General features: G+C 34.4%; 1 protein-coding gene and 3 gene segments (V, D, J or C); 2 read left to right on the top strand and 2 right to left on the bottom strand.

Moving 5' to 3' along the window:
- Positions 1–1,123: 1,123 nt before the first annotated feature.
- Positions 1,124–1,615, top strand: LOC141300469 (Ig kappa chain V region K29-213-like). The segment is given in 2 exon segments: positions 1,124–1,187; positions 1,290–1,615. Coding segments are annotated over 2 exon segments (378 nt in total).
- A 433-nt stretch (positions 1,616–2,048) lies between these two features.
- LOC141300341 (Ig lambda chain C region-like) lies at positions 2,049–3,516 on the bottom strand. The segment is given in 3 exon segments: positions 2,049–2,477; positions 3,356–3,407; positions 3,511–3,516. Coding segments are annotated over 3 exon segments (375 nt in total).
- Positions 3,517–3,993: 477 nt separating this feature from the next.
- LOC141300468 (Ig kappa chain V region K29-213-like) lies at positions 3,994–5,979 on the top strand. The segment is given in 3 exon segments: positions 3,994–4,042; positions 4,132–4,151; positions 5,665–5,979. Coding segments are annotated over 3 exon segments (384 nt in total).
- Positions 5,980–9,816: 3,837 nt separating this feature from the next.
- Positions 9,817–20,452, bottom strand: stub1 (STIP1 homology and U-Box containing protein 1). Its single transcript, XM_073831014.1, has 8 exons — positions 20,211–20,452; positions 19,535–19,768; positions 14,577–14,775; positions 12,793–12,958; positions 12,632–12,707; positions 12,493–12,549; positions 12,293–12,409; positions 9,817–10,829 (listed from the first exon to the last, which is right to left on the bottom strand). Exons 2-8 carry the CDS (start codon positions 19,646–19,648, stop codon positions 10,704–10,706), a joined length of 855 nt encoding a protein of 284 aa, XP_073687115.1. The 5' UTR covers positions 19,649–19,768; positions 20,211–20,452; the 3' UTR covers positions 9,817–10,703.
- Positions 20,453–20,868: the final 416 nt, after the last annotated feature.

The following is a 20,868-nucleotide window of genomic DNA, read 5'->3' as shown; positions in this document are numbered from 1 at the left end:
AAAACCTCCGTCAGTCAGAGTCACAGTGACTGAACTGATACTGCAGCTGCTCAAACACTATCACTCACTACTGACACACAGAGACCAAACACAGCAACTACACATGTGCTCAAAACTGAGGAGTCAAATCAGCTCTATTAGACTGTGATCTGTCCTGTGACTGATGTATCATTTAAATAGGCTCTGATGATTTTGAGATGAATTTATATTAAATAAAAAAAATAATCTCAGTTAATTTTATGTTTTAGTAGATGCACGTTATTCAATCATAATGTACCCATCCCTGATAAACTTGCTTTATGAAACTACCACTTAAACTTCATAACTGTCAGATCACACTGCAGTATTTTTTTTTGTAGATACCTTACACAGTCATAAATGTAACCCTGATAAACCTGTCCTTATGAAACTACCACTCAAACTCCATAACCATCTCATCACTCCATGAGCAGAAGTGAAACTGTTCCAGTTCAGAGCGTTGAACCAATCAAACAGTGAAACTGTGAGTTTGAGGTGTAAATCAGATTTGCATTGGCAGCTTTAGTGATTCTGATCGTCTCAGAATAGAGCAGCTCCGTCTCCAGTGACCATGTTCAAACCCCAAGAGCTTCAGTTCACATTTACTGCTAAATGCAGCTGTTCTCAACTATTACAATCCATCAACAGCAGCTCAAACTTTAGTGAAGGAACGACACACTGATCAATGATGCAGTCCAACACAAATGGAAGGCGTTCAGAAGCTTTATTGAATGGTGAATATTAGTTCATTCACCAGTTTAACCTCCGTCACACTCAAATGAACAAATAGGTCTCCTAAAAAGTTCTTCTAAATGAAAACTAGTAATTCAAAAATTCATAAAAAATAAAAGTAAATACAAATTTAATAGAATTATTCATAAAATGCATGTATTAATCACATTTTCATAGGGCATCATAATTGAATAGGGTCATGCATTTTTAAATAAGTTCTGATGACCTGTGACCTCCGTTTTTCTTAGTGATCCAACTGTCACTCGGTGAGGGGCATGGAGCTTTAGACACATTCATTTTCATAGATTTTGCATTGCAGCACAAGCTTCAGGAGGTTTTATATCTCTGTGAGTTTGAACACTGAGAATCTGAACCAACAGCAACCATGAGCTTCATCACCATCTTCATCTGGATCTTCACTAGCTGCTGTTTCACAGGTGAGGAAATAAACAGACTCTAATTTAACTGATCATGTGTGCTAAAATATTGTCCTTCATCACATATATAATTGTAAATGTTTACTATTTTTCTTGATGTAGAATCAGCAGCTGGAGTCACAGTCACTCAGACGCCTGCAGAGAAACCTGTTCAACCAGGAGACACAGTTACCATGTCCTGTAAAACCAGCCCTGAAGTTTACCAGAGTTGGGGTTATCAGCCTCTATCCTGGTACTTACAGAAACCTGGAGAAGCTCCTAAACTCCTGATTTATAAAGCAAATGTCCTCCAGTCAGGAACTCCATCTAGATTCAGTGGCAGTGGATCTAAGACAGATTTCACTTTGACCATCAGTGGAGTCCAGACTGAAGATGCTGGACATTATTACTGTCAGAGTTACCACAGTGGTTATGTGTTCACACAGTGATAAAGAGTCGTACAAAAACCTCCGTCAGTCAGAGTCACAGTAACTGAACTGATACTGCAGCTGCTCAAACACTATCACTCACTCAACAGAGCAGGTTTTCATGAATATTAAATTAATTATAAAGCATTTATTGGGCTTTTCACATGCTAAATAAGTAAATTAATGAATAATACTCTTTACCTTATTAAACTGACCTAAAACTGTGTGAGGTTCATAATCTCGTTTCAACATGAATCTGCAGGTGTTTTCATGGTTCGTTGATTTAAGTTTATTTGTAAAAGCTAAAACTCTGATCCAATAAATGACCAAAATAAAAATTTAAAAAACACAAAAAAGGGCACAAAGATATAAAGTTACAATTTTATTTATTGACTATATCGTAATAAACTCATCACTGAATGATAAAGCACACATATAGTATTGTATGAAGCACACAAAGCAGAGCAGATGCAGATGAGAGCGACTGAAGCTGGATGTGGAGAATGAAGGAGTCGCTCATGTGCTGTTAGTCTCCATGTGAGACATGAGTGAGAAGAGCAGCAGATCTACTCTGAACACTGATGTCTGGTCAGGTGTCCAGTGATCGCAGTCTGGCCGCTCCGTGTGGCCTCACAGATCACTGAGACGCTCTCCATCCACTCCTGCTCAGAGAGAGTCAGGCTGCTGCTCCAGCTGTACAGACCGTCCTTCTCCAGGAGCCCAGCGCTGCTCTCCTGAGACCTGCTGCTCCCGTCCACCTTCCAGCTCAGGCTCCAGTCTGACGGGAAGCCCTTGTTGGCCACACACACCAGTGTCGCTGTCTTCTTTGAGGAGATCTCTGCACTGGAGGGCGGCAGGACGCTCACTTTAGGACGAGTGACGCCTGACAAACACACAATAGGACAACTCAGTCAAGAACAAAGCATTTCACTTCTTTCAGGTTCATTATAAATATATGAACAATTAATACAGTGATAGTTTATTAGACATTTTTGCATCATTAAACTGCAAGTCACCTGAATAAATTTTTACAAAGACTGTGATCAGCAAAGCAATGAAAGTTTGGTGAAACTTATATTGACTAGAAGAGACATTTTCCTTAATAACTTCAATACTAGCCACTTTTATTAAAAGGGTTAAATATCAAATGTTAATAAACAATTCATTCAGGAATGAATTACAATTTTTGATGGCAGCATGAGAAAATGGAGTAAAAAAGTTTGTTTTAAAAAATAGAAAATATAACTTTTGACTGGCATCTCTCCTATAAATTATTAACAAATCAAATATTAACAAAAAATACAATTAAGCAACAATAATGTAAAATTTGAAAATATTTGCAGGCTTTACTGAAAAATCAACACACTAATCTGAAAATGTAAGTTTAATTACTTTTATAAATTACTTACATTTTCAAATAAAATCAAAGTGGTGCCAAAATGACAAGTTACATATGTACAGTTGATTTCAGTGCACCTTTTTAACCTTTTAGAATTTTATTATCAATGAGAAAAAAGAACCGAAGCTTTGAAAATGCATAAATTCAAGCTATTAAGAAATATCAGAAATGATTCTAGTTCACTGGATAAAAAAAGATGCCATAATGAAAACCATCTTTACAATGTTGACTGCTAAACATCAATGTGAATTAAAAATAAAAGTAAAATATATAAATAAGAGTAAAATTGCATCCTTTATAGAGCAACAGCGTGTTTAACAGTCAGTTGCTGTATTAATAATATTAAATGATGATTTACTTACTGCCAACATCCAGTTTGGTGCCGCTGCCGAAAGTCCACCACAGTGATACAAACTAATAGAGCAGCTGAACAAAAACCTCCTGAACGCTTCACTAACTGCACAAACACACATCAACTGAGTCTCCAACAAACACATCCGCTCACAGCAGAAAATACCTTCATTTACTTCATGTGTTTCATGCAATCTAAAACGTGAACCTGAATTTACGGATTAATGTTTTATATAATGTGTGACACAGTCAAACTCATTCACTGACAAAGACATGTGTGATGATCCTCATGTGTGTTAAAAACCTGCATATCATTGGATATGGCATAAAATGTTTCTGTCCAACTACAGTCAAAAATATTCTCAAAGTCTCACAGAAAAGAGTCAGGATAATATACTAAAGTTGGTCTTGATGATTTATTCAGAAGTAAACGATTGGATATATTTTATAACAGCATGGATATATTAGATCATCAAAATATTAAAAGATTTATTTAGTAATATGTTGTGCCTGTTAATGAGTGACTGTCTTCAGGTAAATGATCTGGAGTGTGTTTGCATATTGATCAGATGCTTCAGTGCTCTGAGAGTGTTTATAGTGCTGTGAGTTTAACACTTCATCACTGACACACACAACAATCTTCATCAACATGACCTTCATCATCATCTTCATCTGGACTCTCACAGCGTTTGCTCAAGGTTTGTGGAGCACAAGTTTGATATCAATTCATTTCTTCAAGTATATTGTCAAAGTTTGGAGTTGATTTTCTTCTTGTTGTGTGTTTCAGAGTGTAGAGGACAGATCACCGTCACTCAGAGTCCCTCAATGACAGCAGCTCAACCAGGAGAAACTGTCAAAATCAACTGTAAAACCGATAGAGATGTGGCGGAACATAGTGCACCACAGTATTATTTCAGCTGGTACTTACAGAAACCTGGAGAAGCACCTAAACTCCTGATTTATTTGGCAAACACTCTCCAGTCAGGAACTCCATCTAGATTCAGCGGCACAAGTTCATCTGCAAGAGATTTCACTCTGACCATCAGTGGAGTCCAGACTGAAGATGCTGGACATTATTACTGTCAGAGTTTCCACTACATCAACAGCAAATATGTGTTCACACAGTGATAAAGAGTCGTACAAAAACCTCCGTCAGTCAGAGTCACAGTGACTGAACTGATACTGCAGCTGCTCAAACACTATCACTCACTACTGACACACAGAGACCAAACACAGGAACTACACATGTGCTCAAAACTGTAGTTTTTGCATTTTGTTTTTGTAGATTCTACAATCATTATAAACTTGCCTTAACTACCACTCAAACTTCATAACTGTCTCATCACTCCATGAGCAGAAGTGAAACTGTTCCAGTTCAGAGCGTTGAACCAATCAAACAGTGAAACTGTGAGTTTGAGGTGTAAATCAGATTTGCATTGGCAGCTTTAGTGATTCTGATCGTCTCAGAATAGAGCAGCTCCGTCTCCAGTGACCATGTTCAAACCCCAAGAGCTTCAGTTCACATTTACTGCTAAATGCAGCTGTTCTCAACTATTACAATCCATCAACAGCAGCTCAAACTTTAGTGAAGGAACGACACACTGATCAATGATGACAGAGACCAAACACAGGAACTACACATGTACACAGTGAAATCAGTTCAATGATGCAGTCAAACACAAATCTACAAATCAAAGGCATTCAGAATCTCTACTGAATGAACAGCAATGGTAGCACATTGAAAGACTGCTTCGGTTTTTAAGAAAGACTTACTTCTGATCACCAGTTTAACACAAAACGGTCTCTTAAAAGAAAACTAGTAATTCATATATTCATAAAAAAAAAAAAAAAAACTAAATACAAATTTAATAAAATTATTCATAAAATGTATGTATTGATCACATTTTTATTAGACATAATAATTGTATGGGGTCATGCATATCTTAAAGCATTTTAAGTAATTTTTTTAATAAGTTTGAATAAGTTCTGATGACCTGTGACCTCTTTTTTTCTTAGTGATTCAATTCGGTGAGGGGCATGGAGCTTTAGACACATTCATTTTCATAGATTTTGCATTGCAGCACAAGCTTCAGGAGGTTTTATATCTCTGTGAGTTTGAACACTGAGAATCTGAACCAACAGCAACCATGAGCTTCATCACCATCTTCATCTGGATCTTCACTAGCTGCTGTTTCACAGGTGAGGAAATAAACATACTCTGCTCTAACTGATCATCTGAGCTAGAAATACTGTCCTTCAACAAATACTGAATTCTGAATGTTTATTTTTATTTTTTTTTTTTTTGATGTAGAATCAGCAGCTCACTCAGACGCCTGCAGAGAAACCTGTTCAACCAGGAGACACAGTTACCATATCCTGTAAAACCAGCCCTGAAGTTTACCAGGATTGGGGTTTTCAGCCTCTGTCCTGGTACTTACAGAAACCTGGAGAAGCTCCTAAACTCCTGATTTATGCTGCAGACACTCTCCAGTCAGGAACTCCATCTAGATTCAGTGGCAGTGGATCTAACAGTGATTTCACTCTGACCATCAGTGGAGTCCAGACTGAAGATGCTGGACATTATTACTGTCAGAGTTACCATGAAGTCAACAGTAAATATGTGTTCACACAGTGATAAAGAGTCGTACAAAAACCTCCGTCAGTCAGAGTCACAGTGACTGAACTGATACTGCAGCTGCTCAAACACTATCACTCATGCTTAACAATTACATTTTTAAAAACACACAAATCAGTGTTTTTTACTTATTTTAATAAGATGCTAATTAAACTGGACATGATTTACTCAATGTGAGATCAACACTGAATACTACTGTTTGCATACACTGCAGTTTTCAGTAGGCCTAAATACTAAGCTACAGGATTTCTATGCCTTTTGATCAATACATTTCTAATTATTTGTCATTTCAAAATCAAATACAATACATTTATAAACATTCACTCACAAACAGCAAACATATATATATATATATATATATATATATATATATATACACACATTTAGAGCTGAGCTTATATCTTTGTCTTACATGTGTGACCTATTATGTTCTTTGTGTTCCTGGTGGATTGTCTTTTGCTGCCCCCTGTTGGTCACTGATCCCATACGCACCCAATATCTTCCCTGTACTTGAAAGAACATCTTATTAAAAAAACTTCTTTAGGGTTCTGCAGGTGGAAAAATTCATACAGGTTTGAAAAGACATATTTAATTGTCTATTTAAGGCCCTATATACAGTTTTGACACATTTGACATAGCCAAAATGTATTCAGACACCTTTAACTTTCCTCACATTATCACAGTTTATTTGCTATAGTTAAAATGTTAATAAAATATGGAAAGGACTCAGGAGTTAAACAGTGTCAGAACAAATTCATATTGTCAGATAACTTTAATAGAAAGGTATGTAATGGATTACAATCAACCTAAAATGCTTAATTTTGTTTTTAATTTTCAGTTTGTGGTGTAAAAAAGTTGCATAAAGAAAAAAACACAAGCAAAACATGGTCAGGTCAAAGTGTCTGAGTAATTGTTGGTCCCAAATTTTTTCTAAAATCACTTTTACTGCTAGTCCACTGTATGAAGAATTTTTGGGTACTAATGTCAGAGTTTACTTTATTTTGCTATTCTCACTTCCATAAATTAACTATAGTGTCTTGCACCCGCTAGTATATACAGTACAGACCAAAAGTTTGGACACACCTTCTCATTCAGGTGTGTCCAAACTTTTGGTCTGTACTGTAGATATGAATTCAACTGAAAAAACTTGTGAAAAAATATCATTCAAGTGGTCAAATAGCAAATAGCAAATAGTGCAGCCACCTACTGGTAAAAGTTATTTGTAGTTGTTTTTTTTACTTTTAAAACTGGATTTTCCAAAAGATGGACAAAAATCTTGGACACTAAACCATGTGAAATTATCCATGTTATCCCCATGAATTAAAGTTAGAAATGTGGGTCTTTTATAAAGTGAATTTTACATAAAAAAAGCAGTTTTTGTATAAAAACCCATTTAAAAAATATTTATTTATTAATTTATATATATTTAAAAAATATCACTAACCCACTGAAAACTGCACAAATGTAGAGTAAAAACTTTAATAAACAGAAAAATATACAGTACAGTCTGTACTGTATATCAGGTGTCTGAATAATTTTTGGTTCGACTGTATATACATATTTATGTTTTTAGCATAATACTTAACTTTGTTAATCGACATAGTTTACAAAAGTCAAGGTCATTATATAAGCAGTTTTTTTTCCTGTATGTTGGACGAAAGAGCGCATAGACGAACTGAGAGTGGGGCTTTTTAACATTTACCCCCGGTTTCACAGACGACGAGGCTAGTCCTAGACTAAAATATAAGTCTGAGCTTTCAACTGAAAGAAACTTGCACTGACTGATCAAAAAATAGGGTGATGTCAGGTAAATTGGGCCATCGGGTAAAATGGGCCATTTAAGGTTTGAGTGTCATATCTCCTTAAATGTTAACGGTCAATGACTGCAAAGAATTTCAAACTGTTGCCATAAAAGTTCTTGAAATTTATAATTTACCTGATTGTGTTAAGATAAAATGAGCCAGAAATTTCAGTTAAAATGGGCCACCTACTGAGTAGAGTTTAGGCAGAAATTCTAGTGGTTGCTCTTATTAAAATTATTTCTATTCTATTGTATTATTGCATTTGTGACGTACCATTTTCACATTTTACCTTCTAAATGTGTTTGTATGTGATGCTACGGAGGGAAGGTTCATATTACCTAAAGTAAAAACAAATAATGCAAAGAAAACCGTTATGTACAGATCTATGTTCACATGGAATACATTACCTGGGTACATTATTACGGAAAACAGAAAATATCAATTTAAAGCTTTTTTAAAAAGGTACTTGATCGCAGAACAGCTTTCTGAACATTAATCATCTTATGATTTATACTGTATATTATTTTTTATAAACAACTGGCAATGTAATCTATAGAGTTTGCAGATTTATTATGGAAATAATGTGATTATAAACTAGGTCGGTGTTTGTTTCTGTTTGGTTGCTGGGTTGTTTTTGTGTATTTGTTTTATACTTTATTAGTGTGATCATTGGAAAATTGTGTGAATGTATTGTAGCAGCATGTTGTATAGACTCCGGGATATATAAATGAATAAATAAATGAAATGAAATGTGTTTATGTGTGCTCGACTATGTTTGTATGTACATGTGAACTGAAAACACAAACATAGTTGTGCACACATGAGCTCACACTCACTGAAAAGACAATGGGTGAAAGAGACATTTTGTTATAGAAGTGATAGGTGTTGAAGTACTGACAGAAAGGATGTCTGCCAGGGATGGAGCAAAAAATACAATAGGTGGGTTGGGGAGCGGATTAGAGGAGCATTGGCTGAATATAGGGAGACAAAGCAAATGTACAATTTCTCTATATGGCATGAAATCGATTTTTTTAATGTAATTCATGTTCTAATGTAATTTAAATGCAATGTTACACTGCTACATTATACAAATATATATAATTAAATGTGTTTTATCAGAAAGGTCTCTATTTCAACTGCATTTTGACTGGCCCATTTTACCTGAACACTGCTATCTCAAAAAAATGTGGGGCAGCTAATTTTTCAAAACCTGTAGGACCTGAACAATTATATTTTATTACATCAATTCAACAAAAATTTTTAAAACAGTCCTTATTAATCATAAGAACACAGTTAAATGTCACACATGGGTTTTTTGTTAGTGTCCCAAGCGATTAACCAAAAAGTGGCTCAGTTTCACCCTATATCAGTGCCTTTGTTTGGTCTCAAGATGCACACCATTAATGTTTTTTCCCCCAAGCACGTTTACAAAAATTAATTTAATGTCCTAATTGAACTCTGAGCTAATCCTGGCTTAGTCTAACCTCCGTCTATAAAACTGGGCCTTAGTGGTTAAAAATTGAAAAACACTTTTCAAATACTTAACATAATTACTAAAACTCTATTCACCTTAATTCTTCAACACAGAAGTACACTCTTAAAAATAAAGGTGCTTTAAAAGGTTCTTAACAGCGAAGCCATAGAAGAACCATTTTGGTTCAACAAAGAACCATTCTGTCAAAGGTTCTTTAAAGAGCCATCTCTTGCTTACCTTTTTATAATCTGAAGAACCTTCTTTCACCACAAAGAACCTGCTATGAAACAGAAAGCTTCTTCAGATGTTAAAGGTTCTTTATGGAACCATTTAGACAAAAAGTGTTCTCCAATGGCATCGTGAAGCACCTTTATTTGTTAGAGTTTAAGTCTATAGGTGAGACTTCCGGTTCATACAGGGAATAATATAAGCCATACCAATTTGCAATATCAAGCAGCAAAACGAGCAGTTTTGTACAGCTAATAATAGCTGGACGCAGATGAGACCAGAAGCCAGACCCATACAATTTACAAGTGAAAGAATAAGACTCAACTCAAGCCATTTGTTACAAAAAGAAACAGAATAACATTTATTGAACATGCTTCCAACCTAAACTCATTACACTTGGGGGAATATTTGAACCCAGTCGGACGGACAGTTCGTAAACTGATATCCAGCGACTAAACAAGGGCCCTCTGAAAAATACTGATACTAAACAGGAAGTGTGTGTTCATGACAGGAAACAGAAAACTCCCCAAAGGTCCAAAGGGCAAGAGGAATCAATAGTGTGAAATAATCACTTACCTCTCGTTCTACCGCACAGACACACACAGTGAGACTAAACGTATAATACACCATAACGACGATGATGTTGATGTCTTCTGCATGCCACAGACTCTCAGTTCGTTTGCGTTGATTGGCAGCCGGTATATGGATGAATGTCTAAATATATGTTTGAACGCTCGTTACAAAAGTCGGCATCCTGCTAGAACCCGAAGCTGGAGAAGCATCTTAGAAACATTCTACTTATGTTAGAACTTTATACACTCGCATTCATTCTGCATATAGGTGACAGATTCTAAAAAACACACACATACACCTGCGCAAGTTTCCCCTTTCGCGACTGATTATTAGTGATGTGTCATCAATAATGTTGCTATTTTAACATTCAGTGAGGAAATTACAGCATCATCATGTGCAGCGAACGTCAGCCAATGTTTCCGACTGAAAGCGAGTGTCTGAAGAAACCTTCAGGATGGGGCGATTACTCTGTCTGGTAAGGAAGGACAGCAGAAAGACGGCGAGAAAGAGGGTCGGGTGACTCCTGCGGGCGATATTCCACAGCAAAGCTCCACTGATTAAAGTGCATGAACATACAGGAGAGGATTGGATTGGGCGAGAGGAAACTGCTGCGGTCCGCTCGAGTGTGTTTGTGTGTGTGTGTGTGTTTAGTAGTCCTCCACCCAGCCGTTCTCCTGGATGAAAGCGTCGATCACTTCCTTCATGGCCAGATTGGGGATCAGCTGATCTTGGGTCAGTGGGCTCCGGGTGACTGGGTCAAAATGGCCAACACGCTACAGAAAGAACGTGAGAGGGGGAGAACATTTTTGTTTTTTTACTAAAGGCTAAAAACGTGTTCCAACATCTTTAAAAGATGTTGTAACTACACCATCTGCATGCAAAAACTATTGAAAAAAACAACCGAAATAAAACAATTAGAGATGCACCGAATGTTCGGCAACCGAATAATGAAGTGACACGATCAAATAGAGGCGTGCAAACATGTGCTCAGTGTGGAAGCACCTAAAACTGTCCATGAAAGAAGCAAAAATCATTACAAGCACCGACAGCCAGAGACTGTTTAGTATCACATTGCATGTCTTGAGAAGAGAAAGGGCTGGTTGTTGCTGGTTACTGTATGATGACTGAAATCACCAAATAGCCTTAAACCATTAGTAAATAAACGACAGAATGTTACGTTGTCTAATACACGCACTAACTGTATTTATTCTGACAGCGCTGCACAAGCTTCTTAGTCAGGGTTCAAAGTCCAAAGTGCATGCACTGCAAAAAATGCTTTTCTTACTTAGATTTTTTGTCATGTTTCCAGTCAAAATATCTAAAAATTCTTAAATCAAGAAAGATTTTCTAGAGGAGTAAAAATGTTTTTCTTGTTTTCAGAAAAAATAAGTCAAAATTAAGTCAGTTTTTGCTTTGAACAAGCTAAATAATCTGCCAATGGCGTAAGCAAAAAAAATCTTATTTCAAACAGAAAACAAGATTATTTTTCTAACCCCATTGGCAGATTATTTTGCTTGTTTCAAGCAAAAACGCACTTAATTTTAATTTAATTTTTAAACAACATTTTTACTCATCTAGTAAAATTCTTCTTGATTTAAGAATTTTGGCCAGAAACAAGATAAAAATCTAAGTAAGAAAAGCATTTTTAACAGTGTGGGAAAACTGCGTAATGAGAATCATTCATAAATCTGCTGCTGTCAGCAAAAAGTAGTACTGAGATCTGAAGTCTTGCCAAAATAAAAGTCAACATTCATAAATGTTACCATTTTACTGTTGTTCTGTAAAATAAAATAATGATAACAATTCGGGGCACCACAGAAGTCCATTATATGGAGAGAAATCCTCAAATGTTTTACTCAAAAAACAATTTCCTTACGACTGAAGAAAGAAAGACATGAACATCTTGGATGACAAGGGGGTGAGAACATTATCTGTAAATTTGTGTTCTGAACTTTTTTCTTTACTAGGATCTTTTCTTTCATTTTAAGAGGATTTTATGAGGAAACACCCACATTTCTAAGAATTTTCTTAGAATTTTGTCACTAGCAGCAACTCTTTGCACTAAGATTTTTTATGAATATGGAACCTGATGAAGGGATTAAGTCATATAAAAACCTGATTTAAAAAACTGACAGCAATCTGAGCACCTCAAAAATAGCAGACCTCTTGAATTCAAGTAAAACAAGTGCCACTGAGATGAATATGATCACTAATGCAATGTTTTTTGCGTGCTCACCTGTAGATGTTCCTCGATGTCCTTGCGATCGTAGGTTATGCCGCTAGGAGTAATGCAGGGTTCTCTCATCAGCTCAAAACTGATCTTCCCACACAGGTAATCTGGGATCTCTCGCTTCTGCACAACAGCCAATCAAACACACTGATGCTTAATGCACGCTTATTTGAACCAATTGTAAATTTGAAATGATCTCTCCATACCTTCCTCTTTTCATCTACTTGAGAGAAAAGCTCATCCATGTCCATCAAATATTTATCCTGCAGAAAGCACCGGAAATGACATCACTTCATCAAAAATACACCATTCAGAGATGTTTGAGTATTTAAAAGCGTGTCTCACGTGTTTGGATTTGATTTTGCTGATCTCGCCTCCGTTCTGACTGTCCTCTGATTGCTTGACTCTGTCGTCTAGCTCTCTGAAAACACAAAACACACAGACGGACAGATATTAGAGCACAGATTTATGTACAGATCCGCCTGACTGAATGATGTGAGCCTCACCTCTCTTTCTCGGCCAGGATGAGTTTGGTGAGATAGGCGTGCAGCTCGTTTTCTTGGCTGATTCGTTTCTCTTCTATGCTGTTCCAGCGTTTCTTCTTGGCAATGCGAAGAACACTTGGGATATCGTCTCCAAAATTCAGCCGCTGTTCCTTTGCCAGGTTATAAGCTGAAAAGCATTTCAAAGAGGGATTTTAGCTCACTGCATCACTATCTGATGTCTACTTAGACGTCTGGATTATTTCTATTGTGGTTTTTAGGGATGCACTGATACTGATGATGGATAATTATTTATATTAAGTAAATAACCAATATATTGGCTGATACTGGATAACAATGTGCATTATTACAGACTGAATTTTATAAAAAAATAAATAAAAAAAGAGACTTCAAATGACATCTAACATCACAGAAAACTGCTTTTAATTCTAAGCAATTCTAAGTTTGGAAACGTTTTTTCAGGATTCTTTGATGAATAGAATCTTCATCAGAACAGCATTTAAAAAAAATAAAATAACTAACAGTTATCACTTTACTTTACCTTACACCCAGTTGATTGATTACACTGACAATTGCAAACATTTTTTGTATTTGTAAGTTTTCTAAAATGTTAAGTTTTAAAAATGCAAATGAGGCATTATTTATTGAAATAAGCACTAATTTGCATACATTTCTAGTACAAAAATCTAAACACTGGATGAAGTCAGTTTTGAAGTTCTTGTTTAATATTTTTTTTACATATTAGAGTCAAAAGCTTTTACAGAGGGAATATTAGGCATCTCATTTCGTCACAGGATAATTCAGAAAAAAAACTTAAAAATCAAGCAAATTATATATGAACAAATCCCTCTGTAAAAACCTTCCAGATATAGCCAGGAATAAAAATGTAAATTTGGTGTGTGTAGGTGCTACTGAAGCGGAGATTTATGGCTCAGTGTAGAAGAAAAAACTCATTTGGAAAAACTGCCTTTAAAAAAAAATTATTTTAATTGAAATCTATGGACACAAATAGATAAAGTGATATAAAAGAAACACTTAACAGTGTCTGTTGTCTTTTTGGACTTTTCCACTAGTCTGAAAAAACACTTAATGGAAAAGAAAAAAAAGCCCAAAATCTCAAACTTGACAAGTGCATGAAAAAAACTGTTTTCGCCTGTAGCTGTCTCCCCTTAATGCATATTTTGCTGAATAAAACCATGAATTTCTATTAAAAACACACAACATTTGAAAGAGAATATCTTATGGTTTCTGATTAAATATGAAGCAGCACAGCTGTTTTTTAACATTAATAACAATCAAAAATGTTTCTTGAGCAGAAAATCAGCATATTAGAATGATTTCTAAAGGCTGGAATAATGATACTGAAAAATGCAACTTTGATCACAGGGATAAATTAAATTTTAAAGTGTATTTAAATAGAAAAAAAAGTTATTTTAAATTATAATGATATTTCACAATATTACTGTTTTTACTGAATTTGAGCACATAAATGCAGCCTTGGTGAGCAGAACTTCAATAAAAACATTTACAAATCACTGTATATACTGTATATAACCACACAGAAGGAGAGAGAAAACAAAAACAAACAAACAAACAATAAAACTTAAACTTGTGTTCAATAAAAGAAAGCAAGTCAGGTTTGAAACAATAAGGATGAGTAAATATTGATAGAATTCTCATTTTTGAGTGAATTATCCTATTAAAAGCATCCCAAAAAATCCATTAAATCACAACTGGTATCACAAGGAATTCCATTTTAACAAATTCCATATAAATTCCATGCATACCTCTCTGTAGATTGCCGATGGCCTCTTCATAATTCTCCAGTTCCAGCTGACACTGGCCCAGGAAGAAGTGGGCCTTCACTGATTGGCTGTCGAGCTCGAGGGCGTGTTTACAGTCGGCCAGCGCCTTGTCGTACTGCTGCAGCTTCACGTAGCATAGTGCTCTGTTAGTGTAGTATACGGCCACTGACGGGTTACGGTTCTGCACACAGCACAGCAGAAACACATTCAGTACAGCATACAGAGGAAAACACAGCTTTGATTATTCCTAGAAAAATCATGTGTTTTTTTGAGAATGTCCAAACAATAACAAACATGCATGTAAAATTCATCTAAACAGTGCTTTTAATATTTTTGTGAAAACCATAATAGATTTATTAGCATCTTTCGATCAATTTAAAGTGTACATATTAAAAAAAAAATAAAAATTATATATATATATAATATATATTATATATAATATATATATTATATATATATTTTTGTACAGCTGCAGAGCAGCTGTACAAAAGTTTTAGGCTACTACAATATATTTAGTAGCTTATTAGTGGTGAATACTGTATGTCGAGTCGATGTACATATGGTATAAATGTTAAAATCAGTAACTGTGTAATCAAACATATATATATATATATATATATATATATATATATATATATATACATATATATATATATATATATATATATATATAAAACATCATTAAAATGTATTTTTTTTTACCATTTAATATAACCATTTTCTATTTGGATATATTTTTAAATGTAATTTATTCCTGTGATCAAAGCTACATTTTCAGCATCATTACTTTAGTTTTCAGAGTCACATGATCATTCAGAAATCATTCTAATATGCTGATTTGCTGTTCAAGAAACATTATAGTTATCATCAATATCTAAAACAGTTGAGTACATTTTTTTCAGGATTGTTTGATGAATAGAAAGATCCAAAGATCAGAATTCATCTGAAATAAACAGCTTTTTTTTGTAACATTATACACTAATTATTCAAAAGCTTGGAGTCAATATAATGTTTTTTTTGTTTGTTGTTTTTTTTATGAGAAAGGATATAGAAATTAATACTTCCATTTAGCAAGGATGCTTAAAATTGATCAAAAGTGATGATAAAGACATTTGTAATGTTACAAAAGATTTCTATTTCGGATAAATGCTGTACTTCTGAACTTTCTATTCATTAACATTAACATTAACATTAACATAGAAAACTGAAAAAATTCTACTCAGCCTTTTTAAGCATAATAATAACAACAACAAATGTTTTTGAGCAGCAAATCAGAATATAATGATGATTTCTGAAGGATCGCGTGTCTGAAGTAAAGTATGCTAAAAATCTGCATTAAAATCACAGGAATAAATTACATTTTAAAATATTTTCAAATTAAAACAATTATTTTAAACAGTAAAAATATTTCAAAATTTGAACTGTTTTTGCTGTACTTTGGAACAAATAAATGCAGGCTTGGTGAGCAGAAGAGACTTCTTAAAAAAAAACTTTAAAAGGCCTATTGTTTAAAATCTTCTGACTAGTGTATTTATAAAATAAATAAATAAATAAATATGAAATGAAATTAACCTATGATGGACAAAGCAGAATCCCAGTAAAAGAGGTTCTTGTGAAAGGTAAATTTAGTCTATGACTGAAATACAGGCAAATGAAAATTTTACATATTCAAATAAAATTATTTAAATTATTTAGCCTAGGCGTTTGAAAGCAAAGATGTTTGAAATGTAAATCCAGCTCAGAAAAATATTCAATAATATGCGATAACTCATTAAATGCAATATTCAATATGCGATATGATAGTGCCACATGCCTAAATTGCACTGCTTTATTCAGCTGTTACTGAGTCAGTTCTGTGAAATTCGTATTGCTTGTGAGTGCGCACACTTGGAAAATAAAAGCTCGTTCTGATTCTAATATAACTAGCATACACTGTGTGCATAATTATTAGGCACATTGATATTCTGGTCATGTTTTTTTTTTCCAAGCACATTTTACCAATTCCAAATCACACCAATCTTAATAACTACTATTAATTTTGTATTTAATTATTTACAAGTGATATATAATTGTCCATGAAGGCTGGAAGTGAAAAACTCCTTATATTCAGGTGTGCAGAATTATTAGGCAGGTTTTCTTTTATAAATAAAATGAGCCAAAGAATAGATTTAACTCAGACTACAAAGTCAAAAACTATTAAATGACCATGACAAGGTTGCAATGCTAGAATTTGCAGGACCATTGGACAGCGAAATGCTTGTTGGGTCTGCATGTTCAGAAAAAACAGGTGGAGAAGAAAACAAGCATGTTAACTCAAATAGTTATCTTCCAGAATCTGGCAGTAAGTTTTAAGAGTTTTGTAAGAGGATGTGATGCTGGTCCTTCAGGAGTCACTCTCAACTTATGTCTATAAACCTATGAAAATGTATTTCACAACACTTCAGCATGTTATTCTTATCAAGTGAGGGTCATTTTTAGGATTTTTTTACCCAAGCAAACACTCTGAGAATCTGACCCATTGCACTTCTGGAGACTCCAGGTAGGTTGCAGTTCTGGAAAACGGTGGAACTGGAGACTAAATGGTTCCTGATGGGTTCACACCTAATTCTTTTGCAGTTAACATGTCTTTTCTTGTCCACCTGTTTTTTCTCACTGGGCTGACCCAACAAGCATTTCGCTGACCAAATGGTCATGCCTTAAATTTTTCTAAATTCTAGTCCTTCTCATGGACATTTAATAATTTTTGACTTTTCAATCTGAGTTAAATCTAGTTTTTGGCTCAATTCATACTTAAAAAAAGAAAGAAGAGTGCCTAATCACTATGCACACCTGAATATAAGGAGTTTTTTCACTTCCAGTGTTCAAAGACAATTCTATATCACATATAAAAGATGTATAGGAGTTATAATAGTAATAGTAGTTATTAAGATTGATGTGGTTTGGAATTCGGAAAAAAATACGACTGCTTAGTCTTCACTCTTTGAATTCAATATGCACTGATTCTTATTTAAGCTCCAATAATTTAGGCAAGAGCACAGAGTTAATTTCTCTTAGAAATAAATTTATCTGTAGCGAAATGCATATTGCGATATGTACATTTGCAATTTTTCGATATACTGCACAGCCCTAATAAGTATTACATTATAAATAATATGACTAACAAAATGCCACTTGGGTCCTTCTGTCTCAGTTTTTACCCTAAAGGACGAATTTTATCATTTAAAATAATTTTTAGATATTATAATAAATTAAGAATTTTTACTCCAATGTCTTTTTTTCTTCCGCAAATTTTCAAAAGTTTGATATCAGTATAATTTATTTTCTATCAAATGTGCTTATGAATTTTAAAAGTTTGGTGTCAAGAAAATTTTTTTTCCCCTTTTTTTCCCCCTTGATATGACAAATGTGCATATCAATTTAATATATATGTCTATATTTATATAAATAGTTTGAGGTCAGTAAGATTTTTTACTCTCAATTGTGCTCTCAAAACTGACAAACTGCCCCACTCACAATAGCTTTGCTGTCACTCTTTGAATTCAATATGCACTGATTCTTATTTAGGCTACAAAAGTTTAGGCAAGAGCAGAGAGTGAATTTCTCTTATAAATAAATATTGCAAGCTGTAGCGATATGCATATTGCGATATGTACATTTGCAATATTTTGATATACCGCACAGCCCTAATAAGTATTACAATTTTATCATTTAAAATCATTTTTAGAAATTATAATAAATTAAGAATATTTAATCCAAATCTGAAAACACTGATGTGTCCACTAATTCCTCATCAACAAACAGACATAAACTTTGACACTCAACAAAACAGTCTCACTGATTACGATTTTCAAATGTCACGTTTCCTTTTTTTTTTTTTTTCAAAATTTTCAAAAATGTATTTTTTGTTTCTTCCTCAATTTTTCAAGTTTCCAAAGTTTAATCTCAGTGTGATTTTTTTCTCTCAAATGTGCTTGTAAATTTTCTCTAAACTGACAAACTCCTAATTATTTACTAAATAATATCACTAACAAAATGCCGCTTGGGTCCTTCTGTCTCAGTTTTTACCCCAAAGGACGAATTTTTTCCATTTTTAGAAATTATAATAAATTAAGAATTTTTACTCCAAATCTAAAAACACTGATGTGTCCACAAATTCCTCATTAACAAACAGACATAAATAAACTTTGATACTCAACAAAACACAACCTCACTGATTATGATTACGATTTTCATGTCAAAAAATGTTAAATTAAATTTTTTTCTTTCCCAAATTTGCAAACGTTTAAAAAGTTATGTGCATATAAATTTTAAAAGTTTGATGTCAGTAAGATTTTTTTCTCTCAAATGTGCTTGTAAATTTGCTCTAAACTGACAAACTCCTGCCACAATCACAATGGCTTTGCTGTCACTCTTTGAATTCAATATGAACTGATTCTTTCTTAAGCTACAAAAGTTTAGGCAAGAGCAGAAAGTGATTTTCTCTTATAAGTAAATATTGCAATATGTACATTTGCGATATTTTGATGATTTCGATATTCTGCACAGCCCTAATAAGTATTACATTATAAATAAGAATAATTCTGTGTCAGTTTTTACCCCAAAGGACAAATTTTATTATATAAAATCATTTTTAGAAATTATAATAAATTAAGAATTTTTAAACCAAACCTAAAAACACCGATGTGTAAACAAAATCCTCAACAAATGGACATATTAAACTTTGATACTCAACAAAACACAATCTCACTGATTACAATTTTTAAAATGTCAAAAGTTTCCTTTTTTTTTTTCAAATGTCTTTTCTCCCCAAATTTTCAAAATTTGATATCAGTGTGATTTGTTTTCTATGAAATGCGCATATGAATTTCAACAGTTTGACATCAGCACATCAAGTGTGCTTGTAAATTCTCTCTAAAGTGACAAACTCCTGCCCGACTCACAATAGCTTTGCTGTAGCAGGTTGCGGCCTCCTGGTACTTGCGGCTGAGGAACAGACGGTTGCCCTGCTCCTTGAGCTCCTGCGCGGAGGAGCTTTTCTCAGGGCTGCTCGCCATCTTCTCCACGGGTTCTGCGGTGGCCGCTCCCCCCTGCTTACCGATCCTGTTCCCCGTCTCTTCGGTGAGCACCGGCCTGTCCCGGGAACCCAGTTACCTGCCTCGAGCAAACCTCTCACACTGCAGGGACACACAATATCAACAATTTACAAACAAGAATAGACATGACACATATCAAGACTATAATAATGCACACTATATATGTGTAGACTGCTGTAACACCTATATAGACTACATCATGCATAAAACACACACATCTGGACTCTGATCAGCCCTTGACAGCTGTGGCAGATGATTCAACCCCCTTCAGCAACATAGTGAACATACAACACATGTCATTTTAAACTAAAACCCAGACTGAATCATCAAAATGGAGTAAAACTTATTATTAAATCTAAATATTTGCTAATTAGTAGAGAAACTCTATAGAATGGCATGTGGCTGACACATCTGTACGTCTACAGGCGCTTTAACTAAGTTAACTAGTTTTAATTAGCCCACTGGCACATTTGACCTTAAATGTCGTGTTTTAAAAGTTAAATCTATCTAATTTGAGGCGTACCGGGTTTGACTGCTGGACTGACGCCTGTCGTTAGCAAACCGGTCGCGACACTGGTGCTTTTATAAACACTTTTTGATCCCTTATTCCGATTAAAACGCTACCAAACTCATAGTCCGACACGATCATGACATTAAGATGACAAATGTCCGACGTTTTCATCGGCGATCGCTAAAAACACGACATTTTACTCGCGGATGTGAGGCGCTAGCATCATGTTTCGGTTGTTTTGACTGTGCCGTCACGGTGACGTTGCCGGAGGTGACGATTCACAGCCTGTTGCCAACGTAATGACGCCATCTGTCGGCGACGTACGGAGTCGGAACACTAGTGAAGATAATACAAAATAACTACATTTGGTATATAATGTTGTTTTACCTATTATAAATTAATATGAACATACAATAAATTACACTACCAAGATTTTTAATGTTTTTTTTTTTTTTTAAAGAATTCTCTTCTGCTCACCAAGCCTGCTTTGATTTGATCCAAAGTACAGCAAAAGCAGTCATATTGTCAAATATTTTTACTATTTAAAATAACTGTTTTTTTTTTTTGAATATATTTAACAAATTTATTCTTTTGATTTTAAAGCTGAATTGCTGTTGAAGGAACATTTATTATTATCAATCAATATTTAAAACAGTTGAGTAGCTTGTTT

This window comes from Garra rufa, chromosome 24 (genome assembly GCF_049309525.1).
Source record: "Garra rufa chromosome 24, GarRuf1.0, whole genome shotgun sequence".
Classification (NCBI taxonomy): domain Eukaryota; kingdom Metazoa; phylum Chordata; class Actinopteri; order Cypriniformes; family Cyprinidae; genus Garra; species Garra rufa.
The sequence above is the reverse complement of the archived record's forward strand: the minus strand, read 5'-3'. Positions and strand labels throughout refer to the sequence as shown.